This window comes from Pleurodeles waltl, chromosome 6, assembly GCF_031143425.1.
Source record: "Pleurodeles waltl isolate 20211129_DDA chromosome 6, aPleWal1.hap1.20221129, whole genome shotgun sequence".
NCBI classification, from domain to species: domain Eukaryota; kingdom Metazoa; phylum Chordata; class Amphibia; order Caudata; family Salamandridae; genus Pleurodeles; species Pleurodeles waltl.
Genome location: NC_090445.1, coordinates 1,524,111,994 through 1,524,139,598, shown reverse-complemented (window position 1 = coordinate 1,524,139,598; position 27,605 = coordinate 1,524,111,994). Strand labels below are relative to the sequence as shown.

General features: G+C 43.6%; 1 protein-coding gene across 6 annotated transcripts in view; it reads right to left on the bottom strand.

Annotated features, from left to right (window-relative positions):
* Window positions 1-27,605, bottom strand: part of DVL1 (dishevelled segment polarity protein 1) — a 523,691-nt gene that overhangs the window by 23,851 nt on the left and 472,235 nt on the right. For 3 of the 6 annotated variants that reach the window (XM_069241071.1, XM_069241067.1, XM_069241070.1), the window contains 5 exons: window positions 25,213-25,282; window positions 23,317-23,456; window positions 20,574-20,650; window positions 13,007-13,074; window positions 12,229-12,378 (listed from right to left, as the gene is read on the bottom strand). In XM_069241071.1, coding sequence (XP_069097172.1) covers window positions 12,229-12,378; window positions 13,007-13,074; window positions 20,574-20,650; window positions 23,317-23,456; window positions 25,213-25,282 — 505 coding nt within the window. The remainder of the gene's footprint in view (window positions 1-12,228; window positions 12,379-13,006; window positions 13,075-20,573; window positions 20,651-23,316; window positions 23,457-25,212; window positions 25,283-27,605) is intronic. The other 3 variants (XM_069241072.1, XM_069241068.1, XM_069241069.1) reach the window with 2 other exon arrangements.

Here is a 27,605-nt window from a genome sequence, read left to right as displayed (position 1 = left end):
ATTTCTGTGTGGGTTTCACGCCCCAAACAAAACCCACTAAAGCTAAGCCCCTGCACATTGTACATTAATCATTTTTCATATGCATGGTTGGAGAAGCATGAATTAACACACTGCCAGTCAGTGTCACAAACATGCAGAATCAAATGCTGCAAAGTATTAGACTGATAGGTCCCAGATACTAAGGTGTTTGTGTGGCAAAACTCTTGCTACATATACTTAATTTTCTAGTATAGTACATCTATCCATGCCCACTATGACTCTCGCACGTTGGTGCTGCTGATGTTTGACTACATCTCTCTTGACAATTAAGTGACAAGCTCAATCAATGCTCTTTTATATCTAAGCTATCCCTAAAACTCCACCATTACCCATAGCATTAGGTTTGGTGACGGGCTAGTGGTAGGTGTGTTACTTCTGTCAAGATCTAGTGGCTCAATATTTAAATATTATCGTACACAATGAAGTCATATGAAATAAGTACGCTTTTTATGGGCTAGCGCAAAGCGCTCCGTCCATAAAGTAATCTCTCTTTGGGCTTCAAACCACGCCCAGGTCACGTCAGTCTCTTTCATTGGTTCCTGGGCTTGCTCTTTAAAATCTGCTTGCTTTCATTTGTGAAAGGCATGCATACGTCATGCCTTTTCCGGTGTCTAGCCCATCTACACAGCACCGGTAAACTACTAGAAACATACGAGGCTCGAAGTTTTGAGCCTGGTTTCTGGACTACTTTATCTGCTAATTTTCCCCGCAGCGCGATTGCGCTGGGGTTTACATAGCGCGATCGCGCTCCATTTTTTCATTTTCAATTTCAGCTCGATCGCGCTGTGTTTTTTTTTCTTTTAATTTGTGTGGCAAGAAAAGTTAGGTTAGGAGTTTACAACGCACATAGCTCCAACTCGAGCAAATGCGAGCCCCGTTGCATTGAAAATGCTTGTTCTGTTTGGCATCTTCTGCACATCGGAAAGCGGGACCTCCACATCCTCCATGGCCTCTGGTGTGTATACATTCTGTGCATTTAATTGAATTGGATGAGCAGTTATTGGCAGAGATAGCTATGGTTCAAGCTACCATTTTAGCTTCCTGACAGTCATCCTGATCCAATGTTCCAACATCTGCCTCTCAGACTGGTTTGAGTGCTGTAAAGTGTTATTCGTGCAATTGTTGGTTTTGAGGATAGGTATTCCAGACATGTGTTTTATGTCCTCAGTGGGATTAGCATGATCTGTGCCTCTAAGGGAGAAGGGAGAAGCAGAGACCTCTCCCTTCATCTGTCTAAGCTTCAGGTATTTGCAAAATGGTGATGCCTGTAGTTCAAATTCCTCAGTTAATTCAAAGAAGGATTTTAGGTGAAGTGGATTCCAAACGATCCTCACCTTGGAGATGCCAATGGCATTCCATCTCATGAGCCCATTTGGGTTTCTGAGTGGATTTATTAAGTTCCCATACCAGAGTGGTGTTTTGCTTGTTATTCCGCTTTACGGTCGTCCAATTTCAGTGCCTTATTCTAGCTGTTTAAAACCATCCTGGTACGTCATAGCAGGTGGCCGCACATCTCTCCTCAATATAATGCCCCAAACATGGCTGGATCTTTCAGTGCCATAATTTCCGTCAACATGACTTGGTTGCCTCTCTTTCCGATGAGCCAGTCATTCAATGGCAAAGTATTTCTGACATACTGTAGATGCTACCTACCTTTTAGAAGTAATGGCCTGTCTTGAAACCTCGGATCCTCTTGTAGGTCAGTAATGATGAAAGTTTTTCAGAGTACATCCTTTTTAATGTGCTGCAGAGCAAGCTTGTTGGTTATGCTATACTGGTGAGTCTATAACCTGCATAGTCCACAGCATAAATGTTCTAGCGCCATCATCCTACGTAAAAATACCAACTCTCTAGTCCTTCTGAGTCAACTCTGCCACCAAATTTCCTCTGTGTTCCAGGCACTGCAGAAGAAAAGTAGTTTGTACTGACTTTGCAATGTGTTTATTACTTAATGCCCTTGTAATAACAAATAAGTGAAATAAAACACAGGAAGAAGAAAGGATCTGACCAACATCAGGCAATCTGCACAAGAGAGAAACCCAGAATTAGAAGCTGGTCCACCTGCCTCTGCTATCATCATTTTAGATACTCGATCACTCCTCTCCTCTATGCCTCTTAGTTATCGACTTATTGGACATACGTTTCAATCTTTTGAATCTCTCTCAAAGCTCTGGTTTGGGAGGATGAGAGGGGTTTCAAGGAGGGTGGTGTTCTCTACCACACTACTGATTTATATATATATAAATATATATATATATATATATATATATATATATATATATATATATATATATATATATATAAATATATATATATATATATATATATATATATATATATATATATATAAATTACTGGCGGTCGACAGTAGATATAGTTAGGACCATGTTTCCATAGAAAAAGCGTTTTTTGACTTGCCTATATGTTTGGCACCGTTTGACGAGTCTCCACAAAATTTTCGAAAACAAGTGTGCCATGATTCTTGCTGCGCTTGGTAAGTTTCAGGGTGATCTGTGAAGCGGAGGCCGAGAAAAACGGGGATTAAAAAATGAAAATGTCACTTACCCAGTGTACATCTGTTCGTGGCATTAGTCGCTGCAGATTCACATGTTTGGCACAGTCCGCTGCCTGGTGTTGGGCTCGGAGTATTACAAGTTGTTTTTCTTCGAAGAAGTCTTTTTGGTCACGGGACCGAAGGACTCCTCCCTCTTTGGCTCCATTGCGCATGGGCGTCGACTCCATCTTAGATTGTTTTCCCCGCAGAGGGTGAGGATGGAGTTGTTTGGTATAAATAGTGCCCATGCAATGGAGTGAATATGTATGTATGATAAGAGTTTCTAAAAATTATTTACAAATGTTCAGATGTTTAAGGTTTATGATCTACTTCTAAACGGCTACAGGCTTCCCGGGGAGGTGGGAGGGTACATGTGAATCTGCAGCGACTAATGCCACGAACAGATGTACACTGGGTAAGTGACATTTTCAGTTCGATGGCATATGTTGCTGCAGATACACATGTTTGGCATAGACTATAAAGCAGTTACCTCCCCTAAAAGCGGTGGTTTAGCCTGTAGGAGTTGAAGTAGTTTGGAATAATGTTCTTAGTACAGCTTGGCCCACTGTAGCTTGTTGTGCATTTAGTACGTCTACACAGTAGTGTTTAGTAAACGTATGAGGCGTAGACCAGGTTGCAGCCTTACATATTTCGCTCATAGGAATGTTTCCTAGAAAGGCCATTGTAGCACCTTTCTTTCTGGTTGAGTGTGCCTTTGGTGTAATAGGCAATTCTCTTTTGGCTTTAAGATAGCATGTTTGAATGCATCTGACTATCCATCTAGCAATGCCTTGTTTAGAGATTGGATTTCCTATGTGTGGTTTTTGAAAAGCTATGAACAGTTGTTTTGTTTTCCTGATTAGCTTTGTTCTGTCAATGTAATACATTAGTGCTCTTTTGATGTCTAATGTATGTAGTGCCCTTTCAGCCACAGAATTTGGTTGTGGGAAGAACACTGGCAATTCTACTGTTTGATTTAAATGGAATGGTGAGATTACTTTTGGCAGAAATTTTGGATTTGTTCTTAGAACTATTTTATTGTTGTGTATTTGAATAAATGGTTCTTGTATGGTAAATGCCTGTATTTCACTTACTCTTCTGAGGGATGTGATTGCAATGAGAAATGCGACCTTCCAGGTTAGATATTGCATTTCACAGGAATGCATGGGTTCGAAAGGGGGACCCATGAGTCTTGTTAAGACGATGTTAAGGTTCCATGAAGGAACTGGTGGTGTTCTTGGTGGTATAATTCTTTTTAGCCCTTCCATGAATGCTTTAATAACTGGTATTCTAAATAGAGACGATGAATGAGTAGTTTGTAGGTAAGCAGATATAGCTGCGAGGTGTATTTTTATAGATGAAAAAGCGAGATTCGCTTTTTGCAAATGTAGTAAGTATCCTACTATGTCTTTAGTAGAGGCATGTACTGGTTGTATTTGATTGGCATGGCAGTAGTAAACAAATCTTTTCCACTTAGATGCATAGCAGTGTCTAGTGGAAGGTTTTCTAGCTTGTTTTATGACCTCCATGCATTCTTGTGTGAGGTCCAAGTGTCCAAATTCTAGGATTTCAGGAGCCAAATTGCCAGATTCAATGATGCTGGGTTTGGATGTCTGATCTGTTGTTTGTGTTGTGTTAACAGATCTGGCCTGTTGGGTAGTTTGACATGCGGTACTAGTGAAAGGTCTAGTAGAGTTGTATACCAAGGTTGTCTTGCCCATGTGGGTGCTATCAGTATGAGTTTGAGTTGGTTTTGACTCAACTTGTTTACTAGATATGGAAGGAGAGGGAGAGGGGGAAAAGCGTACGCAAATATCCCTGACCAATTCATCCATAGAGCATTGCCTTGTGATTCGCGGTGTGGGTACCTGGATGCGAAGTTTTGGCATTTTGAGTTTTCTCTTGTTGCGAACAAATCTATCTGGGGTGTTCCCCAAATTTGAAAGTACTTGTTCAGAACTTGGGGGTGAATTTCCCATTCGTGGACTTGTTGGTGGTCTCGCGAAAGGTTGTCTGCTAGTTGGTTTTGTATTCCTGGAATAAATTGTGCTATTAGGCGAATGTTGTTGTGAATCGCCCACTGCCAAATTTTTTGTGTTAGGAGGCACAATTGTGTTGAGTGTGTTCCTCCTTGTTTGTTTAGATAATACATTGTTGTCATGTTGTCTGTTTTGACAAGAATGTATTTGTGTGTTATTATGGGTTGGAAGGCTTTTAACGCTAGAAATACTGCCAACAGTTCTAGGTAATTGATATGAAGTTTTGTTTCGTGTATATCCCATTGTCCTTGAATGCTGTGGTGATTGAGGTGTGCTCCCCACCCTGTCATGGAAGCATCTGTTGTTATAACGTATTGAGGCACTGGGTCCTGAAATGTCCGCCCTTTGTTTAAATTTTTGCTGTTCCACCATAGAAGCGAGAGGTATGTTTGGCGGTCTACCAACACCAGATTTTGAAGTTGACCCTGTGCCTGTGACCATTGTGATGCTAGACACTGTTGTAAGGGTCGCATGTGTAGTCTTGCGTTTGGGACAATGGCTATGCATGATGACATCATGCCTAGAAGTTTTAGCACAAATTTTGCTTGTATCTTTTGGTTTGGAAACATAGCACTTATTAGCTTGTGGAATGCTTGCACTCTTTGTGGACTTGGAGTGGCAATTCCTTTTGATGTGTTGATGGTTGCTCCTAGATATTGTTGTGTTTGACACGGTTCTAGGTGTGATTTTGTGTAGTTGATGGAAAACCCCAGTTTGTGAAGGGTTTGTATGACAAAGGTGGTGTCGTTTGCGCATTTTTTGACTGTGTTGGTTTTGATTAGCCAGTCGTCTAGGTAAGGGAACACATGTATCTGTTGTCTCCTGATGTGTGCTGCTACTACTGCTAGACATTTTGTGAACACTCTTGGTGCAGTTGTTATTCCGAATGGCAACACCTTGAATTGGTAATGTATTCCTTTGAATACGAACCGTAGGTACTTTCTGTGAGAAGGGTGTATTGGTATATGAAAGTACGCATCCTTTAGGTCTAATGTGGTCATGTAATCTTGCTGTTTGAGCAGTGGAATGATGTCTTGTAGTGTGACCATGTGAAAATGGTCCGATATGATGTAGGTATTTAGTGTCCTGAGATCTAATATTGGTCTCAATGTTTCGTCTCTTTTTGGAATTAGAAAGTACAGGGAGTAAACTCCTGTGTTTTTTTGTTGTACTGGTACTAATTCTATTGCATCCTTTTGCAGTAGTGCTTGAACTTCTAGTCCTAAAAGTTCTAAATGATGTTGTGACATTTTGCGTGTTTTGGGGGGGATGTTTGGTGGGAAGTTGTGGAATTCTATGCAATAGCCATGTTGGATTATTGCTAATACCCAATTGTCTGTTGTAATCTGTTGCCAAGATTGGTAGAATTGGCTTAGTCTTCCCCCCACTGGTGTTGAGTGAAGGGGTTGCGTGACTTGAAAGTCACTGTTTAGGTGGAGGTGTTTTTGGAGTCTGGAATCTTCCCCTACTCCTTGGGAATTGACCCCCCCGATATCCCCTGAAACCACCCCTTTGGAAGGAACCCTGATATGGTGTGGTTCTTGATTGTTGGCTGGTGGTGTCTGTGGGTTGGCCACGAAACCCCCCTCTAAATGGAGTTTTTCTGAAAGAGCCTCTGCTCTGCGGGGAGTAGAGTGCGCCCATGGCTTTGGCCGTGTCTGTGTCCTTTTTAAGTTTTTCAATGGCTGTATCCACTTCCGAGCCAAACAGTTGTTTCTCGTTGAAGGGCATATTAAGGACAGCCTGCTGGATTTCAGGTTTGAAGCCTGAAGTGCGTAGCCAAGCGTGTCTCCTTATGGTGACAGCAGTGTTGACTGTTCTTGCTGCAGTATCGGCTGCGTCTAGTGAAGAGCGGATTTGATTGTTTGAGATCGTTTGTCCCTCTTCCACTATTTGCTGCGCCCTTTTTTGGTATTCCTGGGGAAGATGGTCTACGAGAAGTTGCATCTCGTCCCAGTGTGCGCGGTCATATCTGGCCAGCAGCGCTTGTGAATTTGCGATGCGCCACTGGTTGGCTGCCTGTGACGCCACTCTTTTCCCTGCCGCGTCAAATTTTCGGCTTTCTTTGTCCGGAGGTGGGGCGTCGCCAGATGTATGTGAATTTGCTCTTTTGCGAGCTGCCCCTACTACCACAGAGTCGGGTGGTAACTGCGAAGTAATAAACACTGGGTCTGTGGGTGGTGGTTTGTATTTCTTATCCACCCTTGGGGTGATGGCTCTTGATTTTACGGGCTCCTCAAAAATTTGTTTTGCGTGCCGTAACATCCCTGGTAGCATTGGGAGACATTGATATTGGCTATGTGTAGCCGAGAGGGTGTTAAATAAGAAATCATCCTCTATAGGATCGGAATGCAGTTGGACATTGTGGAAGTCTGCAGCCCTAGCCACCAGTTGCGAGTATGAGGTACTGTCCTCTGGCGGTGACGGCTTTGTGGGGTATGACTCGGGATCATTGTCCGGCACTGGGGTGTCATACAGGTCCCAAGCGTCTTGATCCTGATCGTCATGACTTATGGTAGTTTGCGCTGGTGAGTGCATTTGTGGCGGTGTTTGTGCCGGCGATGCCTGTGGAGGAGAGGGCGGAGGCGTGACTTTTTTAACCACTTTGGCTTGTGGTTGTGTGTCATCCTTTGGAAGTCCGATCTTTCTTTTCCTCATGATTGGGGGAAGGGTTGATATCTTCCCTGTATCTTGCTGGATGCACAGTCTCTTTTGTGTGTAGTCCGATTCTACACTTTGGAGCTCTTGTCCAAATTTGTGCATTTGGCCACTTAGTCCTTGTTCCTCTGAGTAGGATGAAGGTGTGGTATTTTTCGGCGCCGAGAGAGAATCTTTTTTCGGTTTCGGCACCGACAGAATTTTTGTTCCTTTCGGCATGGATTCTCGGTGCCGATGTCTTTCGGTGCCGGTATCTTGTTTTTGTCTCTCGGAGCCGCTTTCTCGGCTCCGAGGTTGCTCCATGGCGGTCCCTCGACCGGAGTCGGGTGTCTTCGCTATGGGCGTGCCCTTTTTCGGCCCCTTCGACGGGTCGCCTGATTTATGGGTCGAGCCATGGCCTGTTGGCAGTGGCGTCCCCTGGGCTTTTGGTTTGTCGATGGATTTACTTTTCGACGTCTTACTCACAGTTTTTTGCTGTTGTTCGACGTCGGAGTCTCCGGATTCTGATTCCGGAACCGAGAATGTTTCCTCTTCGTCGTCGAAACGTTGTTTTGTCGACGTGGACGCCATTTGGTGACGCCTGGCTCTTCGGTCCCGGAGTGTTTTTCTGGACCGGAAGGCTCGACAGGCTTCACAGGTATCCTCCTTGTGCTCGGGGGACAAGCACAAGTTACAGACCAAGTGCTGATCTGTATAAGGATACTTACTGTGACATTTTGGGCAGAAACGAAACGGGGTCCGTTCCATCGGCTTCGATGTCGCACGCGGTCGGGCCGACCAGGCCCCGATGGGGGATCGAAACTGCCCCAAAGTCTTCCGATGATCGGTGTCGATGTACCTAACTATCCCGATACCGAACGGAACAATACCGACGCTTTCTTCCGAGATTCTGACTAACTTTCCGAACCGAAACACGGAGCGAAAAGGAATACGTCCGAACCCGACAGCGGAAAAAAAACAATCTAAGATGGAGTCGACGCCCATGCGCAATGGAGCCAAAGAGGGAGGAGTCCTTCGGTCCCGTGACCAAAAAGACTTCTTCGAAGAAAAACAACTTGTAATACTCCGAGCCCAACACCAGGCAGCAGACTGTGCCAAACATGTGTATCTGCAGCAACATATGCCATCGAACATTTGTTTTTCATGTTAATTCCGATAGGAGTTTTGAACACGACTACAATCCGAACCGCCCACAGAATTAAACAAAAGTTGGCAGAAAGGTAGCTTTCGATATGCATATGACACTTTTTGTTCTTGGTTGTAAATCCGTTCAGACGTTTAAGAGAAATTAAAGAAAAAACAAATTTGTATATCTAGGGCTGTGGAACCGTTGCTATGTTTTTGTGGCGATCGTGGCGAATTTGCGAATAGGCGCACCAACAGGAATGCTGTGGTTGGCTGACCGCAACCTGACCAGAAAGTTGCGGTCGCCATTTTAGGTAAAGGAACATGGTCCCTGGGGCTGAAATATTAAATGAAAATTGCATAATGGCTCAGGCTGGAGGTACCCTGACCCCATGGCTGTGATATAGGGATCTTTGAGGGTAAAGTTATGACCTTTATTATTATCTTTTCATGAAATGCGATATTCGTGAATACGTTGCGATGCTCAGTGCGGCTCCCCATGTAACTTTGTGACAGATTCACAAATATATGGCAAAAAAAAAAATTTGAAAAAAAAACATTTACAGACTCATTCATGCACTAATTCATTCACTCATAGTAGCACTCAGACACTCATGCAGCTACTGACAGAGCTACTCAGACACTCACACACCCACTAAGAGACCCACACAGACCATGCACCCACTCACACCCACTCAGACCCCTACACACCCACTCACAAATCTACTCAAACACTGAAGCACCCACTTACAGACTGACTCAGATACTAATGCACCCACTCACACACCCTCTCAGACACTGGCAAACCCACTCACAACCCACTCAGACCATCACACATCCACTCACAGACCCACTCTGACCCTCAAGCACCCACTCACAGACCCACTCAGACCCTCATCCACCCACTTACAGACCCACTCAGATACTCATGCACCCAGTCACAGACCCAATCAGACCCTCACGTACACCGTCACAGACCTACTCAGAGACTAATGCACCCACTCACAGCCCCACTCAGACCCTCATGCACCCACTCACAGACCCACTTAGATACTGACACACCCACCCACAAACCCACTCGGACACTGATGCACCCATTCACAGACCCACTCAGACTATCACACATCCACTCACAGAACATCTCAGAGCCTCACACACACCCACACACACACACTATTGCACCCAGATAGACACTCTCACACCCACAGACACCCTCTCACACCTATTCTTACACCCAGAGAAACAGACCCTTCGGCTCTGCATTGCGGGGGTTGGGTGGTTATAGGCCGTTGGCCGCAGCACCTGCGGCCAACCCTCGCCGTGCATGGCCAAAGGCCATAAGCAGTGGGGCATGGGTGGTTATAGGGGGTGGCAGCAGGGTCTGGCTTCAGGCCAGGCCCTGCCAACCCCCGCAACCGTGCATGGTGGTGGCTGGATTAACATATAGTAATTAAACTTACTGCATGTTAAAAAAATATATAAAAATTCACTGAAAAAAACAAAGGTTACAGGGACGTTATAGTTAGGATATGGAATTTTAAAAAACATAGAAATTCACTTAAAAAACAAAGGTTACAGGGACGTTACAGATAGGCTCTGAATTTACGTATACAAAACCTTAGAAATTCAGCAGTTATAGTTAGCATTATTTCAAGTAACTATAACTTGTGCCCTAAGGTAACTATGACTCATGCCCTCGCCATGCACTGCTAATTACCCCAGATATTACAGCAATCATGACAACATTTAAGATGTGACAAAAAATATCAATGAAGCATTAGCAGTCAAATTAATGAAGCATGGCGGGAGCGCGAGCTGTGTCAAACTGCACCATTGGGTCCTCTTTGGACACAAGGGTGCATTTTGTGCAAAAAAAAACTAAATTCTGGGTTACACTCCTCCCGTAATGAGTTCAAGTCTCACGTAATTTTGCTGCCATTTCATGCAATTATGCTACAGCAAATTATTTGAGTTATCCAGCCCCTTCCCCTCCCGAATGAGAAACTGGGCCTTGTGGGCAGTGTGAGAAACTCACTAGACTGTGGAGAGCATCAACAACCAGCAAAGTCAATCGTGCTTCTTTCAGAGTACAATCTACATATAAAACTTTGTGCAAAGGTGACTTAACCCCCCCAAATGGCGCTTTAAAGAAATAAACATGCTTTGCGCCTGCTCACCAAAGTGCTGAATTCATTAAAGCTCTGGTCACACGTGATCCAGGCACGCATTCTCCCTAATGTCAGAAACACCTTGTGTCTGTTAGCAGCCGTCACATGGAATCAGGCAACGTCCAGCCTGTACATTACCCGGGCCTGATAACAGGCAGGGCAGCAGATAAAGGAGAGGGCACATGCTGTTGGGAAGAGCCTCCTGGTACCAGCTTCTCCCCTTCATCAACCAGGTTCGTGAACTGACCATGAACCTGACAGTCTGACTACGTGAAAGCCTTTCTCCTGCGATAAGAAACAGTGAGTCCAATTAGAAAGAAGCAGGAATGTGTAGGATATCTCTGCGAGCTAATATAGCCAGGTTCAGAGCTTTAATTGGGGGTTTAAGCAGTTTCTTAAACCGACTGTAACTGTTTGATTAGGTGGTGCTGATTCTGATGAGGGACTATAGTGCTGCTTTACCGCCCTCAAAATGTGCTTCTCACCTGTGAATTAAAACGTGCCTTCCACAAACAGAAACAGACTTTTTGCAACAAAAGCAGGCATCACTGCATTGTTGCTGGAGCAGTAATTGACCTTGATTTTATATGACTTATTTTATAAAATGCTGTTGCTTCTCAAATCCAATGGCGACCTACTTTTTATGTGCAAAGTTCCCAGGGCAAACCCACCAAGCAAGCTAGTAATTGCCTCCTGTCCTGTGCCAGTCCTTGCATGCTGAAACATCAAAGCCCAGTCTTCATATGTGCAGATTTGTTTTTCTCCTCGTTTTATTAGGTTGCGAAATTCTACGCAGGTTGTGATTTTGAGTGAAAGTTGGGATTTCAACACTGCTTTAAATCTCTTACTCTCGATTTTCAAGATTTTGTGTGCTAGTGGAATTTGATGACCTTTTCCCTTGCAAGTGATAAGACCCTAACTCAGGAGAACAAGCTAAGAAAGTTAAACACTCGTGCACTAAATGCTTGCGAGTTACCAGCACAACACTGTTTACTTGAACTCACATGAAAAAAACAATCTGGTTTCAGTACTAACACTAGGTAGGAATAAAAAACAACTACACTTAAGCTTAGGTGAAGTGAAATGGAAAACTGTGAAGTATATGATTGCCAATAATTTAGAAGTACGTGAAACCTCAGTTGAGATATAAAAACGTCAACCACCTCTATCATACTAACAATGGGAAACCAAAAACCGAAAATACACCAGCAAAATATGCTTTGCTGTTGCCTTAAAAGCTCAATGTATCATAGATTACATGGGCCAACTGGCACTTACGCAGCCCCAGGACATACCTTACACGCAGACACCCAAATGTGCTTAAGAAGTGTGATCACTAAAGCAGAAGTGGCTCGCATTCTCTTATTTTCATTGTTAAAATTAATTTTAGTTATTCTGAATCAACCTTAGTGCTGGAGAGATGCTAGACAAGTAAGGCACAACATTTAACAAGACAGACCACATAACAAGTTTAAATTGGAAAATCAGGAATCTAAAATGAGGGTACACTGGGAGAGGTACCACCCACCCAGCACTGGTCCAACCATTGCCGGTGCCCTCTCATTGCCTTAGTCTGTGTGCAGTTGGACACTGCTGGCCCTGAGCAGGGAGGTCCTGCCTGGTGACAGGCCGCAGTGTGACTTACTTTCTGAATCGGGAATAGAGCTTGTTAGTGAGGAGCTGGTAGATGTCATGGTGCTCATGGAGGGGCTCATACCGTAACGGGGGAATGCGCCCGTCATGGCGGTGGTATGAGAGATCCAGGCTGCGGGGTCAATGGGCCTGACCGGCTCAGCTGGAACAGTCAAGAAACAGAAATAAAAGAAACTTGTTAGCATCATATCGTAAGTCAATGGTAAATCAGCAGTGAAATAATTGCCAAAAGAGTGAGAGGACCAGATCCACACGTCTGGGGAAACCTACTACATATGTGCATAGGTGAAACTGACTAAACTATCTTCCTTAGTTTTGGAAATGTGAGTTGTGACTACCTCAGCAGCACAAAAAGAGTGTTTTATAATCTAAGACCCATCAGTCCAATGGCTCCCTGAAGGTAAGAAGTCCAGAAGAGGTCCTTGTGGAATGACCTGGCCATAAAATAAATCAAGTCAAGGACCAGGGTGAATGTTGTCTGAAAAACGTCTGGTATCCTGAGAACTGTTGACTGTCAACTTCAACGATATCTCAAGGACAAAATGACCCTGATTTAGAGATTGTTAGGAGGTGCAAAAAATACACAGTGAACATGTGGAAATTTGTTTTCCATGCGTTGATCATGATTTTTTTTACTTGGAGAAAAGTGATGTTACCTCCTCAAGACATGCAGTAATTGTGATATTATGCCCAAATGAAAACCTGTATTAGCATTCAGTTCTTTGAAACCCTTTTGATCGCTCTGTCACTTTTCACTCTTTCCAACTTACCCCGGGGTATCGTGAAATAGCTCCTCGGCGTGGGATCCCAGCACTTTGCAACCGTTAGGCTGATAGGCCTATAGAGAAAAATAAATGAACCAGACAGTGGCTATTTAAGCTGTCAAATGCACAGATGCTGCACTTGGAAATACACTACAAATGTGGTGGGTGATAAATCATGTGAGAACACAGATTATTTCCAAGATGCAGGGACTTGGCTGCCATTAGACACACTGCTCAGCGTGTTAGAAGCTTCCATCGAAAAAAAAAACCGTTTCACATACAAAGTAAATGGTCCGGCTTGGTTGCACACAAATGAAAACACGGGGGAACGCACACAGTTGTGCCATGTGCACATTCTTAAGGGAGGTACATGTTTGCAGCAATTTAGCTGCAAAGTGGGGTTGGAAAAAACAATGTTATACACATGAAAGAAAAAACGAGCAATCTATATTGTCTTGCATTCACAGACATGCACCCGTTATGCAGATGCCACAGGTGGTTTGCAGGAGTCTGTTGAATTACAGAAGTTTGGTACGTTTGTGAATCTTCAAAGGCACGGTATTCAGAATTAAAGGATGCTAATGTACAGTACTTCACAGAAATCTAAGGATGCATGATGCCTCTACAAACCAAGGTGGTGCTGAACATCGTGTATCACAATAAACAAATTTGATCCTGTGCAATTCACCCCCCCCTCCTGTTTAGCTGAGGCTGCGCATAAATGGCATTTTGGACTCCTCATACCTGGAACCTGCTCTCATACAGCCAGAAGCATATTTGCTTTGGACAAAGCTGATCGCTCATGTTTTATATCGCAAGGTTCAATAACACATGTAGCCGGTTCAGCATAGGAAACAGAAGTGCGAGCTCACAGTAAGGGTTGGGCGCACTGATCAGCAATGGATGTAATTTTTTAACCCCAGTTTAGGCACATGGGTAACCTCAGCTCAACCTACCTGTCCTACTAGTGATACATTTTGCAGTAGTGGAGGTAAAGTGAACCTATGCCAAAATATACAAGATGCTTATCTGTAACCTTAATTTTTTGTCGCTTCAGATCTGTGAAGTGTCCACTTGCTGTGCACAATTGTGCCACCTAGTGGTTTGCACAACAAAGTGTTTATAACAGATACAAATAACTCCATTATGCGAGTGATGACCTCGTGGGCTTGCTGAGACGCCCCCTCTCTTGTTTGCTTGTTTGTTGGGACATAGCGTCCCATGCGTAAACCCTATGACAAGACTACAGGGAGGGCAAAAAGATATTTTGTGGTGCAGGATGGCAGGCAATGAAACCATATATATATATATATATATATATATATATATATATATATATATATATATATATATATATATATTTGAAACAAACAACTGGCAACAATTGTAGCCCTGCACTCCAATAGAGTTTATATACTTTTTTAATTTCAGTCATATACATCACCAACCATCACCACTGATGCGTTTCGACCTCCCGGTCTTGCTCACAGTGTATAAGTATTTTTTCAATGTCTCTTATTTATAGTATATCCCCTGTTACCCAACCTAGTGCATTATGGGACATGTAGTGAACTTTAAAAACATAGTGTCAAAATGGAAGGATACAACATATCATAATATGCCAGAAAATAAAATATAGAGCTACCACAATGCACAAACTTATAGAAAATATTCTTATCAACAAGTAGAAATATAAATCAGCGTGGAACAAATGGCCCCATGTTGAAAACCAATATCCAATTTTTTAGGAAATGATCTTGCTGTAAGAGGTTCACTGATCAGACCCCAATTCTGAGTCACTAATATTTAAATTCTTACACTATCAATGGTTGTTATTCATATTTTAAAGTCACTTAGCTGTACCATCAGTAACACATATTTCATGATATTTCGAAATATTATCAAAATTGCCCATTCGTATTCCTATCATTTTGTATATCTATACATTTTACAATAATATGTGTGTTCCTATATATTCAATTATAAATGATAGTGTAGTTCCTCATCCCCATTAAGACCCCTCGGGGTCTTAGTTTTGAGCTGTATTATGAACCGTGCTACGCAAATCTCACCATGGGTTGGTGGGAGAAACATGTAGCGTGGGGAGAGGACAATGAAGAATTGAGGCAACAAGTTGACAATCAATAAAAGGATTACCTGTAATACCAGCTATGTGGTTTATATAATAGAGTGTTTCTGTGGACTGCGCTACGTGGGGAGGACGATCTGCCCCCTCAAGAAGCGGATTCTAGAACATATCAGAGCTGTGCAAAATAAGGATTTGACTTATGCCATGGCCAAACATTTATGATACATGAAGGAGTGAGCTGGACAGACTTTAAATTCTTTGGAATTGCAAGTATTAACTGTAATGAGAGGGGAGGAGACCGAGAGATGAAACTAAGACGCTTGGAATCACGGTTCATAATACAGCTCAAAACCAAGACCCCAAGGGGTCTTAATGGGGATGAGGAACTACACTATCATTTATAATTGCATATATAGGAACATGAATATTATTGTACAATGTAAAGATATACAATGGATCAGATAGGAATACGAATGGGTAGTTTTGATAATATTTTGAAATATCATGAAATATGTGTTATTGATGGTACAAGTGACTTTAAAATATGAATAACAAACATTGATAGTGTAAGAATTTAATTATTAGTGACTCAGAATTGGGGTCTGATCAGTGAACCTCTTACAGCAAGATTATTTCCTAAAAAATTGGATATTGGTTTTCAACATGGGGCCATTTATTCCACGCTGATTTGTATTTCTAGTTGCTGATAGGAATATTTTCTATAAGTTTGTGCATAGTGGCAGCTCTATATTTTATTTTCTGGAATATTATGATATGTTGTATCCTTCCATTTGGACAATATGCTTTTAAAGTTCACTACATGTCCCATAATGCACTAGGTTGGGTAACAGGGAATATACTATAAATAAGAGACATTGAAAAAATACTTATACACTGTGAGCAAGACCGGGAGGTCGAAACGCGTTGGTGGTGATGGTTGGTGATGTATATGACTGAAATTAAAAAAGAATATAAACTCTCCTGGAGTGCAGCGCTACAATTGTTGCCATTTGTTTGTTTCAAACATAATTTAGAGGAAAGGTCCATTCCTCACGTCTGCACCAGCATGAAATGCGCTCCATAATGAGGACCGTTTTGTTGCATTATATATATATATATTTACATTCCAAAAAGCCATCGCTATGCCTAAGCCAACAACGCGGCAGACAGAGACGAGGTCATGACCCTCATAAATCCAAACAGACGTTTATCTGGCATGGCAAAGCGTGTAGCCGCTCTGGTCGAAATAACGAGTCTCTGTCACAGCACTCGGTTGTAGTGAATATATATCGGTGGGTTTTAGAGGGAAGGAGCGCCTTGAAGATTTTTTTAATACATATACAACAGGTATCGGGTAAGAGGGAGCTCCCTTGAGAACTATGAGATGATGTTGCATGTCTTATAACAACAGAAGTTGAGAATGCTTTGGCTGAAAGGCTTAAAGAGCTGTAGGGCCTACTTGCAAACATGGTAAAAGGCAAAATAGCATCTTGTTGCTTGAGGCCTCCCCATCCTTTATGACAAAGGAGGTTTTCTGACATTGTTCTGGTGGCGCCCTGAGCGACAGTTTTTTTTTGTCGCCCCCGACCCCCTTGACCACCTCCTCGGATTCACTCACTACCAATCAGCAAATGTTGTCCTCATCGCTCCATAGTCCCCCTTTCACATATATTTATTTGTTTTAAAGCGCTTGTCAAGGCTGGCTTTCCTAATTCACTTGGCTGTCCACATAAAATATAGTTCTCTTCTTGCAGCAGGCATATTAACCCTCTACGCTACTTTATGGCGAGTCAAAGCTGCCACTAGATAAAACGCCCATCTCTCTCTCCCTAGCAGGAACATTAATCACAAGAGGTATCTTGACATTTGAATTTTTTCTTGAAGGTCGGACGCACAAGGAACTTCTCTCAGTAGGTGCTTTTAAATCGCAAGTTTCGTAAGTTATTGCTAAACACAGTGCCCCCCTTGAGGTCAGCACCCCCAAATCCAGGTCAGCACCCAGTGCAGCTGCACCACTCGCTTCGCCCTAAAGCTGGCCCTGAGTACTGCAACCTACAATAGATAATCAGCACCAGAGAAGAGAAGGAGCAACTTGCAGACCGTACAGTAAAACATATTACATAGACAAAGTGGGAGCTGGAGTCAACCCACATCTCAGACTTGACTCCGACCGACACTGCGCAACTGCTTCAGCACAATGGGTTTAGTCGGGAATCAAATGCAAACAAACTAGAGCGAGGATTAACTTCTGCCTACAGTGAAGGGACCACATTTACAATGGACAATGAATGCACAGCTCTGCCATTCTAACAGTATGAGCAGCACAAAAAAGGGTTGCCTTGCTTGGTTCTTAATGGACTGACAGATTTGAGGTCAGGCACTGGGTACGGTTGGGGTTTGCTACACAATACCATCACCTAATCTCAAGACATGTTTCCCCCATGTCACTTTGTCTTGACAGGTTGCACTACCTCAGGCTAGATGTATCATGCATTATTGCGGTCGCAAATGGCCCAATGCATTTCCTGGTGGGTTGTGAATTGCGAACTACCTCATGAATATTAATGAGGTAGGTCGGTTTGCAAGCCACTGGGAAACACTAAATGAAACTCCTGGAGTTTCATACATTCAAACAGCAATTACCTAATTGCGATTTGCAGAAAATCGTAATTAGGTAATCGCTATTCAAAGAAATTACATATCTGGTCCCTTAGATCCTTACTGAGTGAAAAGGGAACTATTTCCGAAGGAGTGTCCATCTTTCCTTTCAGGAGACTTCATAGACTATAAATTGTTGATGGCTTATTAGACACATGTAGTACACCTAGCTTTCTTCCAAGAGAACTCTGCCCATTAATGTATATCATTTTGCCTGCTCAGCAACATCGAGCTGCGAGCTGTGCAAGATGCTCTCACATAATCCACTATTTTATCAGCAAGTGCTACACGCATTTCAAATGAGTGACGAGCCTGCTTCAGTGTGTCACATTTAGCTCTAGGGGAATTTCTTCAGTTAGGAGGTGACATGGATTGGCTTAGTGAGAGCTCGAGGAATATTTTGAAGTACTCATTGCAAACCGCATTGCTTCTTAAGTTGGACAGAGAATGAGGAAAGATGCAGAGTGATGAAGAGAACAAATGAATACCTCTCAGGGGTTTTAAATACTTCCAACCATCTTGTTAGACTTATCTCATCCTAAATCAATGTATACAAAACCTAATAGCGCTCACGAATAAAGCCACACAATCTAATGCTGTATTACTTTCTAGCATCTCTTGTGAGATTCACAAGCATAGAGGTTTGACTGTTCTTTCTCTCTTGCTGACCTTTTTATTATTCTTTTGTCATTCACCACCGTCCAGTGTTCCACCTAGTGATTATGTTACCACTCACTTTGCAACAATGTACTATTTATCATTATCTGCTTGCCATGTACAGCGCTTCTGTTTGAAATGCTGTGACCCTGGCACACAATCAGAAAAATATTAATAAATAAATATCTTATTTCAGATAAATTGAGAAATGCAGATGGTCCAGGTATTTTGGCACTGCATGCAGGATAACGTGCTTAAATGGTGTTGGTGTCTGCAGGTGGTGAGCACAAGCACTCATTTTGGGGAACAAGTGTAGGAAACTGGACTTCTCTGTAGATGTCCCGCCCCCATTTGTTGCCCCCCATTTGAACTACTAGATGCTGGTTTTTGACTCTGACAGTGCACTAAGGCCTGCTAACCAGCCTCCAGTGCCAGTATGAATTTCCCTAAAAACAAAATACTAAATTGTAATCGAATTGACAAGGACTTCAAAACCTCTGTAAGTCCCTAGAAAATAATACCCCTGGTAGCTAGGTCATGGGTACTAAACAGGGTCCTTATGGGCTGCAGCATGTCTTATGCTACCCTAAGGGAACCACGCTAAAACACATGCAGACAGCCATCGCAGAAAGCCTGGAACAGTGCAAACCATTTTGAAAACACGACAATGCACACACCCTGTGTGCAAAGCCCAAATACACTGCATGTCTTATATGTAAGCCCCCCTACAGCAGGCCTTAAAAGTCCAAAGGCAGGATGCATTATAATGCATGCGAGGGCATATCTGCTCATGCAGATATGCCCCTGTGATGTCTAGTTCTATTACTAGATATTGCAAGCGAACAGGGAAGCCATCTTACAGTATGTACTGGGCACTGGTCTTTACAAGTTGCCTAGCAACATAATGCCTTCACTGAAATCTATGACGTTTGGTATCAAACACCTTGTCTTAATAAGTCCACACTGATGCCAGTGGTGGATTTATTATGACATGCACCTAGAGGGCACCTTAGAGGTGCCCCCTGAGAACCTACTAGTGTGCTGGCTGACAGGTATCGTCCAGCCTGCATCCACAGATGAGTTTTTGACCCCCTGTAGGTGACAGCCGGTGCTCTCTGAGGTCGTGAAACAATACCTGTTATCACCTCCTCCAGTAGGATGGCTAATAAATCTGCATACCAAGCTCAAAGGCTACAAGGCCTCTGTCCCCTTTGGTATGTGACTCCGGCTTCTTTCAGACCTGGAGAATGCCACTCCCTGCCCTGTGGTCCATTTGGTACCAGGGACAGGTGGGAAATTAGCTATGCAGTAGCCCCTACTCACCTTATGTCCAGAAGAACAGTCCTGTAAGTCATTTGCAAATGACCCTATGCAGTGTATGTTTCTCCCATAGGATAATATTACCACGTTTGAGGCTCATGCCTCCAATCTAACAGCTATATTTTCTCTATTTTTGAAAATCGCTAACATTCAAAGTACTTACCTGATCCCGATGATCTTGGTGTGCAAATTAATATAAAAATATCTGGGTTATTTTTACAAATTGGTGTCAGATTTCCTTACTGAGTGTGCGTCTCATTTATTGACTCTGTGTGTAAAACAAATGCCAAACACTTTCCTCTGGTAAGCCTACTACACCATTACAAATCGAGCACATTAGGATTGTTAAAGTAAGACCATGTACACTAGCAAGGCATACCTGGACTCTCTCTGCACAGTGTACCTAATTTTGGTACACTATATAGAGAGCCAGCTTCCTACAACAAGACTTATTTTTCAGCATCAGATTTTGACGCAAAGCAAAACAGACAAAGGCAGAACTGTAGAAAGAAGAAGATACAGAACGATAGGAAAATGTCTACAATAGTAGAAAGTAGGGGTGGAAGAGAACCTGTAAGATTGAGATAAAGAGGCAGGAAGTGAAGATGGTGGGAGAAAGAGGCATGAGGTAGAATCAAGACCATGTTGCATTGGTTTTTGGTAACCCCGTCATTCGGCAGGGCAGACAGCTGGTTCGTGAAAAAAACTCTAGGCCACTGCTCATATGTTTTTACAAATTAAGCATTGACAGTGTGATGTTGTTTTTCACTTTTTTGTAATTCATGGCCAGGCCATAAGTGTTCTTCCTGTGTTCAGACTAACGATGTCAGGGACTGGAGACAAACTCACCCTGGTTTGGAGACGATTTCCCGTAACACTCTGACAGCGTCGTCATTTGTCATGTTTTCAAAATTGACTTCATTCACCTAAAATAAAGGAATAAAAGTCAAGAGAGGGGATATACATTTTCAAACCTGCTCATCTGAAGTGGATCCTTGGCTACAAAGCATGTGTCATCATAAGGGGTTAGATGCAGAACTATTCATCTAAAGAGGAAAGCTTCAAGAGAGTTTTCTCAAGAGAATTATATTTTTATAATTCATTTCCCTACATCAAACTTTTCAACAAGTCCTCTACACTTCCATAAGTGTCACTTGTGGGTGCTTTGTATGAATTGTAATGTTATTTATAGCTTCTGTAGAAAGCCATTAGAAGACAGGAACTGGTAAGTCACAGCTGTAACGTGGTCAGCCACTGTTGTGACGTCACAGGGGAAGCGCTCACTTCCCCCTTGTTCTCCTGTCCCGCTCGGATCTACAGAGACCTGAGCTTGGCGGCGGAATGGAGGTTGGTGGTCTCCCCTATCATCTCCTGTCTCTACTGGGTCCCCACAGATAAAAGGGTGACAACAGAACTATGGTGGCAAAGTCCCTATACCCGCTGGCTTCTTTCCTGTCAGCAGGGGTCTTTCCAGTCCCGCAATGAGGGGCAACAAATCTGTGCTGAAAGCTGCTCTCAGTGAACTCTCACAGTCGCTGCCAGTGCTCTGTCCCCGTGGAAGCGACATCACTTTCCTGAAGTGATGTCAACTTTGTGTACCCTGAGCAAAACAGCAGACTGACAGCACCTCATCAAACACCGAGACATCAGCCCCAATGGGACGCGTGGTCTCTTCCCTTGGAATTGTATACAGAATATTATGCCACAAAACCTAAGCTTTACAGTAAGAAAACATAACTTTATTATGACACACAATTTCACAACAGACAAAGAAAAAAATAACTTTGGAATGGACATTTGTAAACAAAGCATACAATAAAGCAATAAAGCACAATCCATTAACCGCCCACACACAAGCCACCTATGTCACTAGTTTACTAATGCTTGTCTTTGACCCTAGACGGTGCTCTGCTTTCTTTTGGCTAGGTTCGCGCTACAGAACTATCATATACATATACAGACATGCAAACATACATACACAAATTAAGCACTGAAAAGCCAAAAGTTCTTTCAGTGTTGCATAAAGCCTGTGTATTTACAGTATAAAAAGTTGGTTTGTTTGTAGTTTTGATAGGTTGTGTGTGCGAAGAGAAATCTAGCACATCCTGGAAGCTTCAGGAGAGATGGAAAGGGTTCATGGTGATACTGGTTCTGAGCACCTAACAGCCCTTGTGAGCAGGTATGTTTCACAGGTGTGGGCAGAGTAGAAATGCAACCATTTCTCAGCAAGGCTGATAACTTACCAAAGTGTACCAGCACTTCCTATCAGAGGTCGTGTGCCTTTAAATATCAAAGGGCCAGTAATCTTCAGTAGGGGAGCAATACCCTCAGAAGCACATTAGAACCCTCTCAAATGGCGTCTATACCTGTAATAGCACTAAATCAAAATACGTTTGCGCACAGCTCAACCACTAAATGGCATTCACTAAACACTTCTCACACCCTGCTGAGCCGAAATGCTGCCCACACCTGGGATACAACAGAAGTTTTTCACTGCTTGTCACGCACTTTCCAAATTTGCCACCATTTTGTTCTACTTTGTTTGATTTCATGCGGCCTCAAGAGTAGAAGCTCGCTTCAGCTACGCCCAAAAATGTGATTTGGCTGACGTTTAAAGACAAAAGAGGTAGGAGGAATATTGGTGTTCTGCAGTGAGAGGGGACGGCTCGCTGTGTATGTCACACACACTCTCTCTCTCTCCCTACGGTGTTATTTATTACTATAGTTCAGCGCGGGAAGGACGCTGGCTCACGAGTGGGGAGGCCTTGAGCGGGTCTTGATGCCTCCCTCCTCCCTCAACAGTACTAAGTAGGATATTAAGCTACATTCATCCGTGCATAAGGTTCGTGCTCTGCCTTGTGCATATCTTGACCAGGTGTTTACCAAAACCAGGATTTAAAGTTCTTATGCCGCAAGGTACCTCTAAAGCGGCCCCCGGTGTGAAGTAACTATGGCATGCGATCAGTGAAGTTGAAAAGGGTTTTCTCATCTCAGTTTTGCGGTACTTTGGTATTAATGTGGAATTTGACCTCTACACTGCTGTAATAAATCTATGACTTTACGTTTCTTACTAGTTTCTCTAAAAAGAATGTGTTTTTAGCCCACAGGTACACAGCCTCTACCAGGGCTTTGTTTTGTAATTCTGTTGGTAAACCTGTGCTTTATAGGTCTTTAATGAGCACCCCAACAAAGAGGTGCCGAGGAAGACCACCTGACACTTAAACAAACATCGTGCTCCTTAATTTCCAGTCTGTTGCTTTGTGCAAAAGAAACACTGCTCTTGAAAGAGCAGGATGTGAGGACGGGCCTTTTTATCTCGTCCCAGGGATGTGAATATGAAAAGAAGCAGGCGTTGTTTGGTTAGCGCCCCCTTGTTCCAAAGATGAATGCGTTATGAATGTCCCTGCCCACCTTCCAGTCAGTGACAGGTGATGTCCTACACACAATAAGACAGAGCATCTCTCAGCACCTCTCCCTGTGGCTCGGCGGGGCCCTGGCACTCCCCTCCCTCGCCCGAGTGACTGGTATTTTTCGGATGAGTTCAGGCAGAGATTTCAGAGTCAAGCCCTCTATCCCAGCAGGGAGAACGGACCTGCAGGAGCATGTCCCCCGGCTCGATCCGGCCATCTGCCGCCACCGCTCCGCCTTTCATGATGGAGCCGATGTAGATACCTCCATCTCCCCGGTCGTTGCTCTGGCCCACGATGCTGATGCCCAGGAAGTTGTACTTCTCTGCAAAAGACACAGAAAGGGGATAAACCACCAGAGGACAGTACGGTAGGACGGATCACCAGCAACAAAACACAGGCACTCTTTGGTTTTATTTTGCCACAGTGGCCTTCACACCACAAGGCATCAGGGTGTGCAGTGAAAATATCAACATAAACAAAGAAAGCTAACATGCTCCGATCCTCACTGCTTATAGAATGCAAGCAAATGCAACAATTGATGTACAAAATATGTTCCTAGGGGGGAGGGGTCAGGCTCTAAAAAATAACAAGTCTTTCATGAATGAGATATTAAGAGCCTGATTTAGAGTTTGGATGACAGGTACTCCTTCACGAAGATGAGGGATTGCCAATCTTCCTTATTACATGTGTATTAGAATAAAATGGAATTGTAATAAGGCACATACCTCTGAGATGGAAATCTCGTCAGTTTCATTACTAGTGAATTACCATATAATGCACTTGTAGTAGGGCAGGCAAGATATCCGACGCATTTGTATTGGATATTCTATCTAACTTATTACAAGTACGTTAGGATAGAATGCACTTGTTGTAAGGCAGACAGGATAGCCATCACCTTTGTGATGAAGCACCCATCTGCCAAACTCTAAATCAGGCTTTAAATCATCTGAGGCAAAGGTATTATATGTTGGGTCACGAGGACTAGATATATTCCAGATACAAATCTATCCACGTAAGACAAATTTAATAAATTGGATTTTAAGTGAGGATAATTTACATAATCAGTGGTTATCCTGGAACGTTAGTCTGGTCCAGTGCTTGAGGACCACCAGTGGCCACATAACCTGAGCCCCCTGAAAGGCATCTCTGCGCCCATTATAGTACATTATATTGAAATGGAAGTTAAAGAAGATGAAGTGACTATAGTCAAGCATCAGGCTCATGCAGTGGATATTCACTTCACCCAAGAACTAGAGGCATAGCACTTCTCATTAAGTGCTGTCAATTATCCGCCCAAGCAGATGAACAACTCTCCTCATAAGCTGCAGAATCCAAATAAACCCTTTGCCAAGTATTTGGAAAAAAAAAAACTCCTTTTCCACTGGGATTAGCCACTTTCTCACTGAGTAAAAACCAGTGCTTATGCAATCACAGCATAATCCTTCCTCAGTCATACTTCTTCTCTATGCACTGAGTTACTCTCAACCCATTCAGCACAGCCACACGTCTTCACTATCTACCACTCCCTATGTTACCAGGTGGCCACATCTACTAAAATTGGGAATAGTGATTTCTAACTGTGATTATTCTGAGAATCGCAATTAGAAAATCACTATTTCTAATGTATGAAACTTGATGAGTTTTAATTAGTGATTCTTAGTGGGTCTTAAATTCTGCCAATTGGGCCATTTCTGATCGCAAAAATGCTTCGTACCTATGGACCCTCTTTCCCATGCACTGAAGCCAGAATACTTCCATATGCAATGGATTTGCTTTCCTATTCAATGATGTTACCCACTTCCAATGCAGTGCAACTAAATCTCACTATAGCCATTATTGCCATTTTTCTGAATTTAGCACTATTTATCCTATACTTCACCATCATATTCACCAAGCATTCAGCAAGTGGACACATCAAATATGGCTGCCACTGCCCTACTCTGAAATAAATGCTGTCTCTTGCTAATGAACAAAGATTTGTATTTATCAACATGTATCTGTCTTAGAGCCATCTTTATTACAATGTTTTGTTTTAATGTATAAATTATGCTTGAGCAGATCCTGAGGACTCTTCTCACCCATATTCAGCGTGACAGTGATGATGTTCAGGGACATGGTGGAGTCAGTAATACTGCTGAATGATGAGGACTGCAAAGAAGAGAACAAAAAAGAGTAATTTTAGAATGCCATTACTTCTTGATCCAGCAAGGAGAGACTAATTTAGGAAACACTAGCCCTTTATTTAAGGGTATCCTCACTTATGTCTACACTCATCATCCACTCTCAATGTTCTGTAAAACAAAGGAAGTTCTGAGCCCAAAGATGAAAAGTACAGTTTCCTGTGAGACAAGCTAATGTTTCCACCGCAAAGTGCAAAACAGGTAACCAAGAGAGATGCACATGTCCATTCTTTGACAAACAGTCATCTCTCAGGCCACAAGATGGCAATAGGACCGTTGAAAGAAGGAGACAAATTGTAAGAAAAGCATATCCTAGCTCCGTAACTGTCTTGTATGCCTTTCTGGGTGTTTTTACGTTTAGCTTTCACCCGTCTGTTTTCAAAAGACTTAGGGGCTCATTCCTAGAATGGCGGGTGGCGGTCGCCGCCCGCCAAGCGGGAACCGCCAGAAGACCGTACCGCGGTCAAAAGACCGCGGCTGTCATTCTGAGTTTCCCGCTGGGCTGGCGGGCGACCGCCAGAAGGCCGCCCGCCCGCCCAGCGGGAAACCCCTTTCCACGAGGATGCCGGCTCCGAATGGAGCCGGCGGAGTGGAAGGGGTGCGACGGGTGCAGTTGCACCTGTCGCGATTTTCAGTGTCTGCCACGCAGACACTGAAAATCTATGTGGGGCCCCCAGGGGCCCCACGACACCCGTTCTCGCCAGCCAGGTTCTGGCGGTGAAAACCGCCAGAACCAGGCTGGCGGGAAGGGGGTCGGAATCCCCATGGCGGCGCTGCTTGCAGCGCCGCCGTGGAGGATTGCCTGGGGCAGCGGGAAGCCGGCGGGAAACCGCCGGCTTCCCTTTTCTGACCGCGGCTTTACCGCCGTGGTCAGAATGCCCCCGGAAGCACCGCCAGCCTGTTGGCGGTGCTTCCTCCATCACCTACCCTGGCGGTCATAGACCGCCAGTGTAGGAATGACCCCCTTAGAGCCTGATTTTGATGTTGGCGGTAATGGTCCACCAGTCGATTTTTCAACTGAAAACCTGTCCACCGCCATGACAGTCCATCAGCCCGATTTAGATGTTGGCGGTCCCACAGACGAGTGCCCGCATTCATCCCACCATCTCCGCCAATAAACACTGCCCGTATCGAAGGCGCCATAGGGAAAAGTGGCTGATGGCGGGACTCCAGCCACCTTTCCTGTTGTGCAGATTTGGATACGCTTTACCGTCAAGCAAAAGGTGGTGGTCCAACTTCCATACTTGAGCTAGTGGATTGGATGGGAGGAGAATGAGGTAAAAATTTACCTTTTCTCCCGATTCCACTTCAGTTTTTGACTGGACAAGACCTGCTGTCACTGCTGCCAGTGACCAATGGAGGAAGCACAACCTCCCCTCCTTGTCGCTGAACTCAAAGGTAGGGACACTGTGCTGCCAAGGTACTTTGGGTGGGCACTGCACATGAGGTGGGTACCAACACAGGCAAATATATGTCATAGTCATTTCTTAAAATTACTGTGACATACATATGTCAGACACACGATTAGGTCAGACATGGATGGGGAGACACTGGCACAACAAATATCCCACACATACACACACACGTCATTGTGATGTCACTATTCATTTCAAAATGAATAATGGCACCACAATGACAGTACAATCACACTTGTCAAAGGTGTCCATGTGCGCATTGCAAAGTGACCTGTACTGGTAAGGTTGTGATACCTGTATGTGAGTCAATATGTGTATATGTGTGTGAGATTGGATTGAAGTGAAGAGAGCTGGAGTGGATAATGTGGTTGTGTCTGTATGTGTGTCACTTGCATGTGGGACCGATGTTGTTGTGTATGTTCAGTATGTTCAGTTGCTGTGTGTAACATTCAGGTGAGGTTGTTGTTTTTGTTGTTTTGTGGCTGACGTTGTCATGATGTGTGCAATTGTACCTCATATGAGTGTTTGTGTAGTTGTGTATGTAGTTGTGTTGGATGTTGTGGTTGTGTTGTGTGTGGGTGCAGTGTCAATAGTGTGTGTATGTTGTGTCATGAATGTATGGTAATGAGTGTGTTCAGTATATATATGGGTTGTGTGGTGTTGGAATGACAATGGATGAAGGTGTGTATATGGTGTGTTGTGTCGTGTGTTGTGCAGGGGGGACACATATGGCTAAGGTAGAGTCTATGTGTGCGTGTGTGTGTATGAGACTTACCAGCAATGGGCTCCCTCTATCAGCAATCTGCAGGTAGGACACCGCCTGCACTGCAGAAACATCTAAATAAGGTTGGCAAGACCCTGCCTGTCTGACCGCTA